General features: G+C 32.5%; 1 protein-coding gene across 1 annotated transcript; it reads left to right on the top strand.

Annotated features, from left to right (window-relative positions):
• Nucleotides 1-4228: 4228 nt before the first annotated feature.
• LOC143052226 (uncharacterized) lies at nucleotides 4229-18637 on the top strand. Its single transcript, XM_076225245.1, has 4 exons — nucleotides 4229-4744; nucleotides 6891-7046; nucleotides 7778-7923; nucleotides 17276-18637. Exons 1-4 carry the CDS (start codon nucleotides 4273-4275, stop codon nucleotides 18344-18346), a joined length of 1845 nt encoding a protein of 614 aa, XP_076081360.1. The 5' UTR covers nucleotides 4229-4272; the 3' UTR covers nucleotides 18347-18637.
• The last annotated feature ends 1883 nt before the right edge of the window (nucleotides 18638-20520 follow it).

Raw genomic sequence — 20520 nt, 5'->3', positions numbered from 1 at the left:
AATTAATAATGACACGATATGTAACCACATTTTTAAAGACAACCTCAGCAAAAGATTAGGTATGGAAATTTGACATTGTCTGACAGTAAGATCAGCAATAGGAGTGCGTAATTTTGACTATGTTGGATATACTACTGTATACTTACGTCTCGAATGACCAGGACATACATACAATTCACATGTTCTGGAACAAAAGAAATTATATACTAATTCAGGGGGGTTATTATAAAACCTATTGGAAAGATACTACGAAGACACTAACCAATATATCCTTATTTATCAACCAACAAGATGGTCTGTTACGTCAATCGGTAGTAATAACAGTTAAGAAAATGCCCGTAACAAATCAGGAATATGACGAGGGTATCCATTTGTTTGATGAGTTTGTGCTTTTGATTTTGCCATTTGACTAGGGACTTTCCGTTTTGAATTTTGCTCGGAGTTCAGTATTTTTATAATTTTTTTTTCTATTCTTTTGCTCTGAATATGCATGAAAACGTTTCCCAAAGGTGGTATAAGAAATCGACAGTCAACCGTATAAAGTAAAATAACACAAAGAAAATGTTGAGGAAAGGATGAGATCACGTTTGACTTAATGAATAGTCATAACATATATATCATAAAGTTATCAAAAACTATTAAAAAGAAGTTCACAAGACATCGGTATATGTCCGATATCAGGTTTTTATATTTTTTAATTCTATTTTATATTTTTTAATTCTGTTTTATATTGTGATTTTAAAATCTGTCGGTTATGTTATCATAAGAGCCAATACCTTTACAAAAGATTTGATAAAGACATCTATACGTAAAAAATTACCTTAAGATGTAAGGCCTGATCTCATATGATATGCTCATGTTTCTCCAACATTTGTTATCTATTTCTACAGTTAGATAGTATCCTGCTGGAGAAACGTGATTTTTCTTGAAAATGGGATTAATGAAATTTATCTGTAAATGGAGTAACAGTTACTTCAGGTCAACTTAACTTTTAATGATCTGATGGAATGATAGTTAGAAAAATATAGAATTGGATAACAAAATATATAGATTTCAATAAAGAGCATACAAGTATCACAATATTTGCACTAAAGGAGAATTGCACCATAAAAAAAATCTATAAATTATGCACAGAGACATGTTTTAAATTGCAAGCACATTAAAAGTTTCATTAAAAAATCTGCAATAAATCTTAAGTTTAGCACAACAAGTTTAAACAATTAAAATTAAAAAGAATGGATTGAAAGTCTTGCCTGCTTTACTTGTAATGATTGGATTTCAGTTGAAAGTCTGTAAATAGTTATCAAAGGTACGAGGATTATTATGACTGTTTTACTACAAATATCATATAAACTCAACACAAACAATGCTCCAGGTAAATGAGGTAACTTGAGAAACATGTATTGAGTTAAACTGAATACGCAGCATCATAAGGTAAAATCGGTGAATGCTCGTTTGGCTGAATTGCGGACAGCAGTCTCAAATTTAGAAAAAAACCAAATATGTGGTACTAGTTGGAGTTGATATGGGTGACAAGCATTCTTCAGCAAATGGAACAAGCGGTCGTATGTTAGCTAACTTTTATTTAGTATTTAAGGACAAGTTTGCCATATTTTATTCTTCATCGGGCATTGCATGTTTATGTAGACTTACACAAACTAGGAATCCTTCAAATGAGTTGTACTATATATATTTTAAAAATCGGGCTAGAATGAGATTCCACCAACAATCTCGTGCAATACGACAATTTGCTACATATGGCAGTTTCATTTTAAAAAGATATTTCATAACCCGAATAACTAGGGATGCGTTCAGGGTCCGACAAGTAGGAAAGATCGGTTACTGGAAAGGACTATATAAATGGGTTGTATATTCTAAACGCAAGCATAGCATGGAGAAAATATCATATGAAATTCGAAGCTTTGTTAGAATCTATATGAATGAATTCATTGCTTAGTAATAAAATTATTTTTACATGCAATAGTATGGGATCAAAGCAGGAAAGTTTTTTTATACACGTTGTACAGGTCATAATAATAATACAGGGAGCATTCTCTGCAATAACTAATTTTGTGCGTACTGTTGTGCGTTTGTTTTTTCTACTTTGGCTAGAGGCATAGGAGGAGGGTTGAGATCTCATAATACATGTTTAACCCCGCCACATTTTTGCCTTTGTTAGTCTTGTCTGATTTTAAATTTTAGTTTCTTGTGTGTTTAATTTGGAGTTTAGTATGACGTCCATTATCACTGAATATGCATATTTGTTTAGGGGCCAGCTGAGGGACGTCTCCGGGTGCGGGAGTTTCTCGCTGCATTGAAGACCCATTGGTGACCTTTGGCTGTTGTCTGTTCTATGGTTGAGTTGTTGTCTCTTTGACACATTTCCCATTTCCATTCTCAACTTTACATAATTTTTAAATTGTATTACAAATTTACTGAATGAAACAGGAAAAACCCCATGGTATTTTGCACAGTATGAAATTCTTCGAAAAGCTAAGGATTTTCTTATTCCAGGCATAGATTTCCTTAGCCGTATTTGGCACAACTTTTTGGAATTTTGGATCCTCAATGCTCTTCAACTTTGTAATTGTTTGGCTTTATAAATATTTTGATATGAGCGTCACTGATGAGTCTTATGTAGACGAAACGCGCGTCTGGCGTACTAAATTATAATCCTGGTACCTTTGATAACTATTTACACCACTGGGTCGATGTCACTGCTGGTGGACGTTTCGTCCCCGAGGGTATCACCAGCCCAGTAGTCAACACTTCGGTGTTGACATGAATATCAATAATGTGGTCATTTTTTTTTTTATAAATTTCCTGTAAACAAAAGTTTAAATTTTTCGAAAAACTAAGGATTTTCTTATTCCAGGCATAGATTTCCTTAGCCGTATTTGGCACAACTTTTTGGAATTTTGGATCCTCAATGCTCTTCAACTTTGTAATTGTTTGGCTTTATAAATATTTTGATATGAGCGTCACTGATGAGTCTTATGTAGACGAAACGCGCGTCTGGCGTACTAAATTATAATCCTGGTACCTTTGATAACTAATTATGAATGTTATACATTGATTGATTGATTGTTGATGTTTAATGCCACTCCGATTCCATAAACATTGGCTATGTAACAGGAGGGATTTTTATGTTTCGTTTTTGTCAGTGTCATTGTCGACATATCTTATGCAACTGTTATCCCCTGTCTGGCTAAAGAGTTCAAATCTAGACCTTGGCTCTCTGAACCTTCATATTTGGCTTTGCAGAACTTAACACTAGAAAGTTTTCATTGTTTATTAGTACATTATAACTTGACAATTATCAACAACTTAAAAAAAATATTAAAAATAAAAAAATCATTTTTTTCATCATTTATTAATATTAACAATAATACTTAAATATTAATAATTACAACAGTACGTTTTCAAAAGTAGTAATACTGTTACAAAAGATGGACTCACCGTTACAGCTATCATGGTGATAAGTTTTTATCGGCATTAAAATGAAAAACGATTAGTCGATTGGGATAGGCCAAGGGTCAATAAAATATGCGTATGTTTGCGGTACAAATATGATAAAAGTTAACGTTTTTAGTGTTGGAGTATAATTATCTGTAGAGAAGAAGATATGATTCAAACATCGATAAACAGTTTGAGATGGCCTCAGCTACTATAGTGAGGCAATTTCTTACAGAGGCAAATGTCTGAGCCCTGAAATGCAACCACCAATAAAGTTGATATTTAATTAGGCGGGGTGTAATAATTCAAAAACAGTTCATCAATAAAAAAATCTCCTGAATTTATCATCATGTTGTAAGTCATTCATGAGAGTACTATTATTAATTAGTGTTGGCATTTCAGCAGCAGCGTCAATATGACGAACGACAACGATAGCTACGTTTTTTATGATAATTAGTTTCATGGACACATAAATATAGTCCTTGACTATTCAAATAAAACTCAAAACACTGTCAACAATGTTTCTATTTATATACATAAAATAACTAATTAAGACAATCTATAGATCTGACGATTTTTGCACGAAATTAAAGACAAATTTCATTATAGTCAAAGACATTAATAAGGTTATGGTAAATTTTCATTTTGAATAAAATTTCGAAACAATATCATAAAATAAGTTGACAAAAAATCTATTATACTTCCTGGAATGATTTTTAGAAAATGGATGTCCATTGCATGTTACATAGCAACTACAAATACACTAATTACCGACACATTAACTATTTAAAAATGCATTTTACAAATAACTAGAAAATGACGACTGAATATGTTGTCGAAGTTAATAATCTAAAAACGGAAAACGATACTATTCTTGGACTCGCAATTCAGAATGTATTAAAGAAGAAATTAAATATAGACATATCTGTGGATGCCTTGGATATAGAGGATTGTGGGGATACAAAGTCTGCAGTAATATATTTACAATCAATCGATGAGGTTAATGAAGTCATCGACAATATAAATAACAATGGATTCAAGTTCACACAGATAGCAAAACCGTATAAAAAAATATCTGCTAAAAGGGTAGAAAGTAAAAGACATATAAAATTTTATGAAGTAGATCAATATCTTGGCGACGAAACGAGAGTAAAAGAATTTAAAGAAGGAGGTGGCAACATTGAAAATTTTTTGAGAACAGGACAGAAAAGGTGTCTTGCGAGTTATGCATGTGGTATTGTAAACAACCGGGAAAAGGGGACGGTGTATATCGGTGTTAATGACAAAGGTAAGGTGAAACTCCATTGAATTTTTCAAGCCTGAACCTGATCGTTAAACATATATGTTATTTCGGTATGGGGTATAGTAAAAGACGATTAAGCATACAAGGAATATTTGATTTTCTAAGTTGTTTTTGAGATTACCTTGTAATAGAAATCTCCAGTTATTGCTAATGTTTTAAGTCATCGGGTCTCTGGTGGAAAGTTGTCTTATTGGCAATCTCGTCATATCTTCATTTGTCGCAGAATGATTTATAACATGTGTATTAAAATGTTACGAGTTGATATCAAGCTGAAGTAGGAAGCTATATATTAGTTTAAAGTTACTAATAAAAATGATAACTCCTTTTCATCACACAAATTGTTTGCCCAAAGGGAATTAAGTGTTATTGTTCGTAATTGTATATCAGGCATTTCTGGTTTGTATAAAAATGCAAATATCTTCATGCTTCATATTGGAGTTGTAACGGATATGGTACAATACATTTTACTAGCTCTTAAATGCTATGAAAAAAAGAAACCTTAGTGTATTTTTCATTTTTAATAATAAGTTTGGTTGCTCAAATACAATACAAACTGCAGCCTTTAAGGGATCTAGTTTTTTTCGGATTTAATTTTAAAAAGAAATACTCATCGATTGGATCCATGTTTGTCTTGTCTGAGACTAAAATACATTACAAGCCAGCGGCAGCAGCGTGAACTATTTTTAAAAACCTTAATAATTCAAAAGGTAGACTATCTATACGCTTCCTTCCATTTATGTGTATCCCCCTAATAACGATGTTTTTTTGTATCATAATTTCATTGTCCTATATGATGGATCTTCGCAGTGTCTGTCACACGGAATTTACCTAATGCGACTTCATAATGGCCATTGTTACATTATAGTTCGTTTCTCTTTGTGTTACGTTTCGGTGTTGTGTCTCTGTTGTGTCGTAGTTCTCTTATATTTGATACGTTTTCCTCAGTTTTAGTTTGTAACTCGGATTTGTTTTTTTTTTCTCTATCGATTTATGAATTTTGAACAGCGGTATACTACTGTTGCCTTTATTTATATTTCGTATCATGGATCAGTGATCAAGGTTATGTGTTAGTAATCACGTGCGTATCTAATATATATTAAAAACAAGTACATTTGTTTTATGGAATGATTGGAAGATGTACGTGCCTGATTGTCAAGTTTCGTGTGTCACGAATTCTTGTTCATGGTACATTGATCAACGTTGATTTGTTGGTTAAATTTATGTGATAATTGTTGTAAAACTCTCATTAAACAGAATTTCAGCACAAGTTCAATCACAAAATGTTAAGCAGGTGACATATTTCAGCGTGCGAACTCTTGTTTGTATCTAAATTGTTAAACAGTTGCTTGAATGGTTCAGAAAATATAATTCTGTAATAGATACGAAAAAAATGAAGGGTCTTTAATAAGCCAAATTTTTTAAAAAATAACAAAATGCTTTCAAATTTGGCTCTTCAAACTATTTGTAATAGAATCATGAAGTGAAAGCAGGGCTTAGTGGCCAATATTTTTTTTTTATTGGAACCACATGGATAAAGACAGAGGATTCCGAATATCAGACAAACATTCAAAGCAAAAGGAGCACACTTCATGAAACAAACGACATATTTTCTAGATAGACAAATTAAGAGGTTTGTGTGTACATACAACTGATTTAACCCTATCATAGTTTAGGCCTATACAAAACCAGACTTCTAGGCAATTAGTTCTTCTTTGTTGTTTATGTTTGTTTGTACGTATGTGTTTTGAAGAGGAATTAGGTGTTTGTTTGGTATGTTTGGTTGTCCCATATTATGTCATTTTTGTTATGCATTTTATTCATTGTAAAATTTAGAATTCTGTTTAGAAAAGGGTCGTAAATTTTATGAAAGGTAAATGTGCTATATACCCAACAACTACTGTAAACATATTCGAATGGTATTTAATTGAATATTAAGTAATGATTTTTTAGAGGCTTCATCTACACTAACAAGCATACTAAATAGCAATCGCATTCAACGAAATACAGAAAGGACTTATTTGAATACATATGCCATCAATGTTTGTGATTGTCATTATAAGTTGTTGCGTTTACCATATTTCCAATACAAATTATGTTTGTTCTACCTTTTCTGTTGTTTTATTTATTATAGGACTAGTTGTAGGTGTACAATTGAATCATGACAAGAGAGATCGTATAAATAGGAGAATTGCGGATATAATGATGTATGATTTACAGCCTATGCTCACTACACTTCATTACAGAGTAACTTTTACACCTGTTTGCAGCAAAGACGACCAACATCTAGGTAATATACTTATATTTATTGTACACAGTTTACAGCTTTTGGAATTTTTTTATATAGCTTCTTTAAAATAATGTTCAGAAGAGATCCAATTAAAATTGAGAATGAGGTATGGTGTATGTTTCTCTCGAGTTGGAGACATGTTTATATTTCCCTACAAAATGTGAAATTTTGTCGGAAAAATCATTCACAAATATAATAAAATAAATTAACTTTAAAATTAAAAACATTCCACTAAAAGGTAAAATCACAAAAATACTAAAATCCGAGGAAAATTCAAAAAGAAAAGTCACTAATCATTTGGCAATATCAAAAGTTCAAACAACTTAAACAACTTAAACAATGGATAGCAACTGTCATTATTCATGACTTGGTACATGCAATTTTTATGTAGAGATTTTTTTTAATAGCTTAACCTCTCCTTGTAAAACAGTCGCTTCAAATTCCATTATATTGACAACGATGTAAGAACAAAACAAAAAGACATAATATTTAAATGTGAAGAAATGGGTTAACATCAGTCAACGAAACGGTTGACATATATAAACACCGTACGATGGTGTCAGAGGAACGTTCACCGTCAACAAAAGGAAAATATTCAATAAGGAACGAAAAAGCTTCCCTTTTGTCGTAATATTTTGTGTAGAGTTTCTGGTGTGAAACTGAAATATCAAATGTAGGATATCATAGACATTGACACAATTCATTAACCTTTAATTATGTTATTTTTACAGATGATTTCTATGTGTTAGAGATAATATTTTACACTGTGGATAAATTTGATAAACTATACAGAGCAAAAGGAGAAGTTTATCAAAAGGCAGATGGCGTGCTGTTTGGACCACTCCGTCAACCAGCGATAACGGAATGGGAAGCTCAGGTATACATTTTTTTTAACTAAAAGGGCAGTTATTGTTGCATATTGTTAAAAAAAATAATAGATGTATAAAATAAAATTAATTTGTGCTTAAATGTTTAAAATTGTATAATAAGCCTTCTTCATATTTAATCATGGTGTTATCGGTATCATAGGGAAAGTACAATAACAAAATACCACACTCCAAGCAAAATTTCAAAAAGTAAAGTCCTTTATGATTGACAACAAAAGCTCAAACACATCGATCGAATGGAAAACAACCAACTGTAACGTTCCTGACTTGGTACAAGCATTTCTGATACCCCGTTCACACTCTGCCTTTTTAAACCGGGTTCGACCCGAATTAGTTAATCCGGGTTAAATTTAGGTAGTACGAACGCATTATCCCGGGGCGAACACGGATTAAAATTACCCCTCATTTGAGGTGGAGTTAATGTGGGGCGAACCCGAATTTTAACACTACCTCACTTCTTAGTGTGAACGCAAATTGAAGTTAATGTGAGGTTTAAATAATTGATCAATGTGACGTAACTATTACGTGACGTCTTACATTGAATGACGTCATATTTTGACAGACGTTCAGTTACCGCATATATACTGTGTCATTAATTATATGATCATAAAAATTAATGACAAAAAGAGGGATATAAGTATTTAATAATCTATGTTGAAAACCTGGTCAATTACAAACGATGAAACCTATTTCGCTTTTTGGGGAGAAAATGAGTGTTTTTTTTTGGTTTTTTTTTTGTTAATAATGCATAGATCTGTGGACATGCAGATGCGGGTTACATTTTTGGCGCCCTACGTTTTTATTTTCGATGAGAGGGGAAATCCCAAACCGGGTTAATTTTTTTATCAAGTGTGATCTGGGGTAATTAAATCGGGTTAGTTAACCCGGGTACGCCCCCGGTGCACATTTTATAGTTTGAACTCGGTATTTATGTAGAAAATTTGGATGTCCAAATAGACTTTTTTTTGAAAGAGTGTGACTCTGAAAAACTTAAAGGCAATACCGAAACTTTGTATTTCGTCATTTGTATCGTCTACCAGGGGAATCAGTTGAATGTTCCTCGAAGTATACCGTTGATATTTTCTAACTCTTAGTTTAACATAACTACAAAGTAGACTAGATGCTAAATATAATTGTGTAATTTAAAACTATTTATACATTCTTTGGCAGTTCACTCCCTAACGATTGGAAAAACATATTGTAAAAAAGAAACACTTTAATTCATTCATCAGTATTTGCTTTTACTATATTTATATACCTTAATGTCTAATTATAACGTTAATATGAACTTGCATTGGACATCTTTGCGGTCTCAATGACAACTTTCTTTTAATTTTAGAGTGGAAACATGTTTGTCACAAGTCTTTTGTAGATAAACGCAGTCCTTAATTAAAACAATGTAATCCTCGTATCAATTGATAGATTCATGTTTTAATTCCTCGGATTATAACAATTAATAACTATATTGTTGTAACTATTTTCTATTCTCAAAAATACATATGTACAGTTATGCTACAAATCTACAACTCTCTCAGTTTTGATACACGTGCTGATCTTATCTATTTTCATGCATATTCATTAGCTATGTGGGCGTGTCAAAATCGTGTCATACGCGATAATGACCAGCCAGTACACACTGTAATGATGTCATTAATCAGTATTTATAAGATAAACATAACATCCCCGCCCATTTAATTTAAAAAAAAATTCTTACTGGTAAATGAAATTCTTATATATAAAAAAATTATTAATAACAAAATTAAAAAAAAAACTGAAACAATCTCTAAGTAAATACTAATTATACTTTAATATACACACATTTAAAAAAAAAATAAAAACAGAAAGTTTTAAAAGATCATCGCTAAAATATGCATTAAAAAAAAATTATAAGTCAAAATGAGTATGAAAAAAAACCAGAAAACAATTTAAAAACATTTGCATCAATTAAAATCAATGATCATGCTTTTTTAGTAACCAGTGTAGTTAAATTGTCTTGAAATAGAAACTCTGTTTATCTGATCTGTCAAAATGACAGTCAAGTGTGCATGAATTTTATAGTTACAAATCAACTAATCAAACCATTAAATTTTATAAGAACTCATTATGTAAAAACCACAACATCTTAAATATCTCTCTGTAAATACCGAGACACAGATGTTTGATACCAAAGGTCGTAAAATCTTGACCATTAAACTCTCACTTGTTTATCTTACGGATTCTTCCTAGAGCACGTCAGATTAAAACTGTCAACTCTGCTCAAGTGAACACTTGCGATGCATAAAAATGTAGCTTTAAAAAAAACCATACATGTTTCAAAGTGATGACACTAGCAGAGACCTGTGACTCTTAATATATTTCAAATAATAATAACTAGTATATTCTCACTCGCTCACATAATCACTATTATAATCTATGATCAGTAGATCAAAACATTCAGTCCAGTGGCGGATCTAAATATTTTCATAAGAGGGGGCCCACTGACTGCCTAAAAAGGGGGGGGGGCGATTCCGACACGCTTCAGTGATTCCCTAAATAACCAACCAATTTTTTTCTGAAAAAAGGGGGGCAGGCCTGCCCACTAAATCCGCCTCTGCAGTCAAAATAGATATTAATATATAAAAACAAAGGTTATTTCTAGCATAACTTCTTTTGTGCTACTACATCTGTTGTTCAACGTTCAAACAATTAACAAATCCTGGCCACCAATTTTTGGTCACTAATAACTATATATCTCTTGAATCATTTGATTCCACCTGGTCACCAACTTTTGACCCCTATAACAAAATCCAGACCACCATGCTACTATCATTATATTTGTAAGAATCTGCAGAATGTAATGATAATAGCAATACATTAAAACAAATTTCAATTACCCTCCCTAAAGATAAGCTTATTCTAGTACTATATCCGCCATGTTGGCTTTTACCGGAAGTAGGGTTTTTGAAGACATCTTATCTATATCATATATCCAAAAGTAGTACATAACAAAGGTTGGTACCAAATATTATGTTAGTAGCATGATAATAACACCTTTTTACATACAAGCCTCCGATATAGGGCTGATTTAAGTATGATGTCCGCCATTTTGGATTTTACCGGAAGTGAGACATTTTTTTCAAATGCCTCCTTTCTGAAATAAAAGAGAAATAGTTGAGGAAGGTCTATGCAAAATTTCATGCCTGTAGCAGGATGTGCACAATTGGTCTGAAATATGCTTGTAGCCGCCGCACTATATCAAACAATGTTGGTTGTGGCGAAACAATTTTCACCCACAAAATAGACTCGCAGTATCATTGGAGCAAACGGGTTAAATGATATATGCACTTGATACAACATTAAACAGCTTAGCGGTTATCGTTTTTTTTTTCACATTTAGAAATGGTTTTGGAACTAAAAGATATAATGCAAAATCCGCGAGAGTTTCTTCAACTGGCTTACCTCTATATGAAAATGAAAATCCATTGTTAAATACAATACAGAAATAATAAAGATACATGTCCATAATACTATTCCGTTGCTGTATATAGTTCCTTAAAGTTCAATGTAGTTGATATGTTTTCGCTTTTTTAAATCACCGGCCTATATCTAGTCCTCCAATATACACATAAAAGTCAATATATAATTACCGAGAAATCTATGTAGATCAAAAGAAAAAAGTTTATATATCCAGGAGAAAAACATGCCATTATGAACGAATTCTGCCAACGTCCTTAAAATTAAAGTTGTAATATCAATATATATAGTTCAGGTCCTCCACCATGATAGATCCGTGTTTTACTTCCTCGGATTATAACAATTGATTACTATATTGTCGTTAACTATTTTCTATTCTCAAAACTACATATTTACAGTTATGCTACAAATCAATAACTGAGTCTCTCTCAGTTTCGCTACACGTGCTGATCTTATCTAGCTATCTTCATGCATATTCATTACCTATGTAGGCGTGTCAAAATCGTATCATACGCGATAATGACCAGCCAGTTCACACTGTAATGATTTCATTAACCAGTATTAAAAAGATAAACATAACACAATGACGAGTTTATTTTCCAATCTTTAATTTACCGAATTTGCTCTTGTATCAAATCTTATACTTATTATGACGACAATATCATTGATGTCCGTTCTTATGTACTAAACTGTTCATGTGATTCATATTTCATCAAGCGTTTTGTTCTCATACAATTGCATATCTTAATAATTTTATTAATAGATTTAGCTTAAATTCTAGTGATTTTAATTAATTGTTGGATCAATTTTGTCAAAATAAGCAAAGAAACATCGATAATGAATTATTCACAAGTTTGCAAGTGAACAATTTACCTCACTGAGTACGTATTCGTATGACCTTCGCTTAACCCCTTAATCTATAGACGGAATACGCATCAATAAGGTGTTTATAAGAATACGCTAACACTTTATTGAGATGATAAACAATGTCAGCAACCAAAATCTTTACTTCAAGACCATCGTGTATTATTTGTGAAGTTGATACAGAATATTTATCAACAAGGTCTAGTTCTGGGAGATATATTAATAGAACACAATCAGAAAAGTTTGGACTGTTAATGGAAAGAACATCATCATCACTATATATCAAATTATATGACCTGGCTTCTTTAATCTTCTTGTTTTTGACAAGTGTCTGAAGGAATTTTGACTCATATGAACATAAAAAGATGTCGGCAAGGTGAGGCGCACAGTTCATTCCCATAAGAATGTCAATAATTTGTTGACAAAGTCTACCTCCACATTCAACAAATATGTGGTCAATAAGAAACACAGGTTAAAAAAGGAAAACAGCTACACCGCAAACATTTTAGAAAAGTAACAGGCAGTGAATAAAGAAGTTCATGATCACCTTAGGAAATAACTTTCCGTTTTGAAACTTCCTCAGATTTCGGAATTTTTGTGATTTCACTTTTTAGCTCACCTGGCCCGAAGGTGCTGACCAAGTGTTGTTACTTTGTAGCCGATCCATCATCCAAGATGGCCGCCAGCGGGGGACTTAGTTTAACATAGGACCCTATGGGAAGTGCATACAAATGACTTCTTCTAGAGAACCACTGAACGGAATGAAACCAAACATGACATGAATGTTCCTTATGAGGTGCTGACCAAGTGTTGTTACTTTGTAGCTGATCCATCATCCAAGATGGCAGCCAGCGGGGGACTTAGTTTAATATAGGACCCTATGGCAAATGCATACAAATGACTTCTTTTAGAGAACCACTGCATGGAATGAGACCGAACATTACATGAATGTTCCTTATAAGGTGCTGACCAAGTGTTGTTACTTTGTAGCCGATCAATCATCCAAGATGGCTGCCAACGGGGGACTTAGTTTAACATAGGACCCTATGGGAAATGCATGCAAATGACTTCTTCTAGAGAACCACTGAATGGAATGAAACCAAACATGACATGAATGTTCCTTATGAGGTGCTGACCAAGTGCTGTTATTTTGTCTCCGATCCATCATCCAAGATGGCCGCCAGCGGGGTACTTAGTTAAAAATAGGACCCTATGGGAAATTTATACAAATGACTTCTTTTAGCATTAGAGAACCACTGAATGGAATGAACCAAACATAGCATGAATGTTCCTTATGAGATGCTGACTAAGTGTTGTTACTTTGTCTCCGATCCATCATCCAAGATGTCTGCCAGCGGGGGGCTTAGTTTAACATAGGACCCTATGGGAAATGCATACAAAAGTCTTTTTCTGTCCACTGAATTGAATGAAATCAAACATAGCATGGATAGTCCTTTCTTTATGAGGTGCTGACCAACTGGTGTTACTTTGTAGTCACATTTTATCTGTGTCTATATGATTTCTAAAACCCAAGTAGAGTCAGGTGAGCGATACAGGCTCTAGCTTGAGAGCCTCTAGTTATATGGGGACGAAGTCCCCAATTACGGTAGAAAAATCAATAAAAAAAAATAAAAAAAAAAAATCGGGAAAATTTTCCCGAATTTTTCATTCTACTAATGAACTCAAAATCGTTAACTTTTTTTTCAGATCTACTTCCTGTTCCGGTCTTGTTGCTTCCTATTCCGGTCTTGTTGGCATGAGACTTTGAATAAAATGTATATTCATCAACATATAAATAAATATGTATAGATTATCGGGTTTTCTACACATTGATATCGTAAAATATCAGCCGCGAGCCACAATGTGAACCTTTTTTGGCGAGTGAGCGTAGCGAACGAGCTAAAAAGTTTCACATTGTGTCGAGCGGCTGATATTTTACGATATCTATAGGAAGAAAACCCGATTATCTCTTTATCGTTCCACTACCGGTCTTTTATCCTCTCCATAAGACAGTTTTACGCTTGACGAAAGCAAGCTTGATAACGTCTCCTCTCGCATTGTGACGTCGCTGATAACTTCTCCTCTCACATTGTGACGTCACTGATAATGCCTGGTCTCGTTTTGAAGTCTTGATACGAGAATTACTGAGCGACAGAACAGGTTGATATAGACGTAGGGAAGGACGATAAAGGAAGGAATTCAACACCCAATCATTTTTAATAATTGTTTGATATGAAAAAACGTTACCTGATAACAGCGTTTCTTTGTTTACATTGAATATGACGTCATAACTTAAATAACGTCACAATTAAATCCCTAACAACAGAACCAATATCGGAAACGTTACGGTATTTCCGTTTATCAACATGTTTGAATAAAAAAGAAAAGAATTCAGACTTCGTCCCCATTCACAGGTAAAGCCTGCCTCATATTAGTCATAATCGCCGATTGTTTTTTTTTAATTTATTGTTAAATGGACGTAATCAAAGTCATTTCTCTTAATGTTAAAATCTTCATAAATTAAAGTTGTGAAAAAAGATATATTGTTACGCCCGGTGATTTGAAAGCTGATATGGGGACTTCGTCTCCAATAACAGTAGAAAATTCCAGTAAAAAAAAAAAAAAATCGGGAAAATTTTCCAGATATTTACATTTTACTAATGAACTCAAAATCGTTCAATTTTTTTTTGTCGCGTTTTTGAATTTCCGGATCTGCGCAGAAATCTACTTCCGTTTCCGGTCTTGTTTGCATGAGACTTTGAATAAAATGTATATTTATCAGTCTAAGAAAGGAACTCAATACTAATTTTTTTTTTTAAATTGTTTGTTATAAAAAAAAAAAAAAAAAACATTACCTGATGACAGCGTGTCTTTGTTTACATTGAATACGACGTCATAACTTAAATAACGTCACAACTAAAATCCCTAACAACAGAACCAAAATCGGAAACGTTACGTTCTTTGTTTTACATTGAATATGACGTCATAACGTCACAACTAAATCCCTAACAACAGAACCAAAATCGGAAACGTTACGGTATTTCCGTTTCTCTTTTTAACATGTTTGATTTATAAAAAAAATCATACACACTTCGTCACCATTCACAGGTTATGCCTGCCTCATATTATTTTTACTGTTGTCTCCGTTCCACACTTGATCGATACACGCAGATGTCCGTTGTTGTGTTCGGATTCGTATTTTACAGAAGAAATAGCTGACTTTGACCTTATATTATATACTGACTTCTTTAAATCTATATACATGTATCTACTTTATTTATATGTGTAATTGTTCATTTTGTATTTGTTTATACTTTGTTTCAGTATAACGCGCCAAATGTAACGTTACGTGTTCTTGTGTATGAAGAACTTGTGTATTACGTCACACGTAGTATAAAATACGGAACACATGTTCCTACGTTCAGCTTCTCTCCAAAAACCTCTATGCAGTTAGCAGTCTTTCTAGAATTTGCTGCACCAAGTAAGAGCACTTGGTGGTAATGCAGTGCACCAAGTAGATTTGCAGCACCAAGTAAAGTTGCTTGGTGAGAGTTTTTAGATGCAGTGCACCAAGTAGATTTGCATGCACCGAGTACGCTGAGTATTCAAGTTGAATGCAGTGCACCAAGTAGATTTACTGCACCGATTACGCTGAGCATTTGAATGCCGTGCACCAAGTAGATCTTCTTGCACCGAGCATTTTTTTTATTAAACGTGTAATGAACGGGCCTAATGAACGCACCTTGCTGTATTACTTATTGTATATAATAATTAACGTATTGTGTTTCATGAACCGCTATATGTGATGTATTGTTTAAATAGAAATAATACAATTTAATTTATGAATTTCCATTATGATCTTTATTATTACTTCCTTCACCAGAGGCCAACAAAAGTAACTACGTATGTATATCCTGACGAGAAAAACCCCGGAATGTTACAATATCCTTAATTCAAAATAAAGTCCAAAGTTGTGTAACTGAAAATTTTTATAACACAATATACGAATTGCATACAGATGTCGATTTACTAGCCTCTGGACTGTTGAAACCTATATTACATGGGACTGACAGTCCACCAGCAGAGTTATCAACCCTGATATTCAAAACTTCTCTTTGTAAGCAGCAACAACTATCAAAGAAATCATGATAGAAAGTACAAACCTTAGATATTTCATTAAATGGGATATGTATACTTCATATGTAGGTGCTGCTAGGAGGTTCAAATTTGCAAGCTAAAGTTATTTCTTTTGTAGAAATTTAGTCATATTTTTCATTTTTATTAGATTCTAAACATAAGTCTAGACATATTTAACTGTTCGAAGCGTTGTACTTCGTTAATTTTCGAGGATCAGATAACACTTTATTGAGTTATATTTTCTAGGAATTATTACATCAAGCAATAAAATTTCTGCCTTCTAATGTTTGAGGGTGTACACCATGAGCACAAGACTAGAGGATCCCTAATGAATTCTAAAAGACAAATTCAAACGTATTCATCAGATCATTGTTTTCGAACGGTGGATCTTTTTTTATTTCAATTAGATAATGGCAGTGTTGAATATTGTACATTAGTAAAAAAAAAATAGGCATGCACAATTTTAAGCTACAAAATGATCTTGTCTCTTTCAAAATAGGGATCAAAATTACGCATATATAGCGTAAATGACGTTTAAAATCATCGTATTCTCAAAATTTTGTTTACCGGGAAATGAAATGGTATGCATTCAGTATTTTTGTTATTCCCATTCTTAAACTTTTGGTTTTATGAAGTACCTTTGAAAGCTGTTAACAGCGGGAAAATCTTATATTGATGTTTTTAACGCAAATATTTTGTTTCCGTTTTTGTATTTTAAGGTATACTAATTTTCTATTTTACGATCAAACAATAATATCAATAAAAAAAAAACTTTTCTGAAGGCGATCCTAGCCTAGGTTATACTGTGTGTAATAAATTAAGTAGAATAGAATTGAAGATATTGATAAATTATAATTGACTGCCAAAATTATATATTGTGTTTTGTAGATCAGACATAAACAAATGAAAGAAGCAAGAAATATTGAACTTCTAGAAAGATTTGAAGAATATGAAATTGATAAAGTTGAAAAGGAACGAGTTATCGGTAAGTTCAAGCTATTGAATGAAGAAGAAAAAAAATTAAGAGAACAGAAAGAATTGTCATTCAAACTAAAAAAAGAAGAGTTTGACAAAGAAGTTTCTAGACTTAAAGAGATGCTTGAGGATAAAGAAAGATCATTCAGACGTAAAAATGACCAATTGATTGCTGAAACAGTGGAAATGGAAAAAAAATTAAAAGATGCATACAATCAAATGAGCGAAGAAGAAACAATTCTTAAGAAGAGAGAGCTGTCATTTAAACAGAAAAAAGAAGAATATGACATAGAAGTTGCTAGATTGAAACAGATACAAGTGGATAAAGAGAGATCATTCAAACGTAAAAATGATCAACTGATTGCTGAAAGAGAGAAGGAAAGAAAGTTAAAAGATATGTACAACCAAATGAGTGAAGAAGAAAAAATACTGAGAGAGGAGAGGGAAATGTCATTCAAACGAAAAAAAGAAGAGTTTGACATAGAAGTATCTAAATTAAAACAGATACAAAAGGTAAATGAAAAATCATTCCGTCGAAACACCGAACAACTGATTGCTGAAAGAGAGAAGAAGGAGAGAAAGTTACTAGATGAGTACAACCAGAGTATTGAAGAGGAAAAGATACTTAGAGAAGAGAAGGAATTGGAGTTCCAAAAAAAGAAAGAACTGTTTGACGAAGAAGTTGCTAGATTGAAACAAATACACGAGGCTAAAGAAAAATCATTTAGACGCAACACTGACCAACTGATAGCTGAAAGGGAAGAGAAAGAAAAAGAAATTGTTAAAGAAAAACGTTTAAGAGAAGAGAAAGAAACGGAAATTATCAAAGAAAAACATGCTAGAGAAGAGACACAAAGGGAAATTGCTAAAGAAAAACGTCTCAGAGAAGAGAAAGAAAAAGAAAATCAATTGTTGCAACGACAGAATTCAACACTTGCGAAAGAAAATAAGGCAAAACAATCCAAAATATGTGTTATAATGTGATAGAAAGAGCAATGTTCTTGGTGATTATTTGTATGCAAAAAGATGCAAAATTGAGTTTACGTTTACGCTTATTGCTCAACATACAGTAAGACAAATAGCTATAGCAGCAGGTCTTGCAAATTTGAAATAAAAATCATATGACAAAAGACTGCGAACACTCACATTAGAAACAAAATAGTAACTTAGTAGTTAGGAAGGTGTTCTGTTTTAAAAACTCAAGCAATAACAAGATGGTCTTGTGCTATAAATTATACTATACATTCAATGTTATTGAAGATCTGGTATGAAAAAAATATTTTCTACCCCTGAATTATAAAAAAAAATAGATAACATTCTTCCGATGTTTACCTGACATTTCAATATCAGATATATTATTTTTATTGTGAATTACAAGCTACAAATTCTTGGATAAATTTGCATGGCTGCCAAAAAATATGACAAGTAAAATTTGCTATTTATATTCAGAAGATTCTTATCTGATTTTTATTTTTGCTACAAAGATTCTTTTTAAAAATGATAATGTTAGAACAAACATCTTTTAAAAAAGTCTATAACTCCAGGGCCGTAGCGTAATGGAGGCAAATGAGGCAAATGCCTCACTTTTGAAACGACGACCAAACTTTTAAAGTGTCATTTTTTTTTAATTATAGATTTTACATTATCAATATGCAAGTTTCGCGTTTCAAATTATCTACCAGCACACTACTACATCCAATATGTTCAATCTGCAGCAGCGATTGCAGCTTTTACCATAGCGAATCGATGACGGTAAAAAAATAAGTGTTCCGAATACAAATCAAAATAACAAAAATTGAAACAAATCTTAATGTCGTTACAAAACTAGTTGAAGATGGGTATTTTAAAGAGAAAAAATATGAAAAAGGTAACTCATGAGTATAAAAACACCCCTATAAATATGCTGGCTTAATACTTTCCTTGGTTTATTTTTAAATCGATTATAGTTATTAATCTTTACAGTAAAATAATTCATTGGCCAAAAATATAATAATTATTCATAATTAATTTAAACAAAATCACGAAGCGCCTTTTCTATGGAAGTCTTAAAAATGTATAAGGCAATTCTTGATTTTTATTTATCTTTTGTAAAAGTAGGAATGATATATTTTTGGTATTGTTTGAAAATAATTTTTTTGGTGTTTCTTTTTCTGTTTATGATCAGCATTGTCTGGTTGTATGCAAGCGTGTTCCATTGATTCTAGTGCGGTAGGTCGTGGGTTCGAACCCGGTAGGTCAAACCAATGACTTAAAAAATGATAGAATAATGTGTCCAAGTAAAGGTCTTCCATCAGAATAATGTGTTCAGATAGGTCTTCCAGCGGAATGTTTACAGATAACTTGTGATCACTTGTGACATTGGAACATCAAAAATCCGGTTAAGTAACAATGTTGGTCTATTTTTCTCTGTACCTATTCTTATGGTTAATGATTATGTATAATAAATATATTCTTATTGATGCTCGTCTTATAGAAGCTTATAACTTGATGTTGGACATACATATATATATATATATATATATATATATATATATATATATATATATATATATATATAACTCGTCTAAACATCAACCCAACAATGTTAGATCTGTAAATTTGCTTTCGCAAATTTTTTTGGTTCTTCCTCGCCGGGATTCGAACCCATGCTACTGTGATATCGTGACACCAAATCGCCTGCACTGTAGCCGTCCCGCTAGACCACACGTATATATATATATACATAAGTCAAGAACGTGTGTTGAAGCAGTACAGGTCACAGGAGAAAAGGAAAGTTTTAGTTGACCAACAGAGATTAACTTTAATATTGAAACTTGATTTGTTACTTACTAGGCTAGTTAATAAAAAAAAACGCATTTCTGTTATATTTTTTTATTTTTTATTATAGATGGTAATGCTGGAAAAAGCTTCTCCCGTACATGTCAAACACCCGAACCACCCTAAAAAAAAGCCCAAAAATTTTTCGCCTCGCTCCGCTCGGCAACTTGCCTCACTTTAAACAGACCTGCCCTACGGCCTTGAACTCATATATATCTTATCTAATTTTGGTACACAAACAGCTGTTCATATCATATATATATATATATATATATATATATATATATATATATATATGTATTTAGAAATAAGCAGATGTTGTATTATAAATGCTAATGAGA

Source organism: Mytilus galloprovincialis, chromosome 1 (genome assembly GCF_965363235.1).
Source record: "Mytilus galloprovincialis chromosome 1, xbMytGall1.hap1.1, whole genome shotgun sequence".
In the NCBI taxonomy this organism is placed as follows: domain Eukaryota; kingdom Metazoa; phylum Mollusca; class Bivalvia; order Mytilida; family Mytilidae; genus Mytilus; species Mytilus galloprovincialis.
The sequence above is the reverse complement of the archived record's forward strand: the minus strand, read 5'-3'. Positions and strand labels throughout refer to the sequence as shown.

What these genes read in the sequence shown, in the direction of transcription:
- LOC143052226 (XM_076225245.1), top strand. Translation starts at nt 4,273, where the DNA reads ATGACGACTGAATATGTTGTCGAAGTTAATAATCTAAAAACGGAAAAC. An exon ending in TATCGGTGTTAATGACAAAG is followed by an intron (nt 4,745 to 6,890) that starts GTAAGGTGAAAC and finishes TATTTATTATAG; the next exon opens with GACTAGTTGTAGGTGTACAA. An exon ending in CAAAGACGACCAACATCTAG is followed by an intron (nt 7,047 to 7,777) that starts GTAATATACTTA and finishes TTATTTTTACAG; the next exon opens with ATGATTTCTATGTGTTAGAG.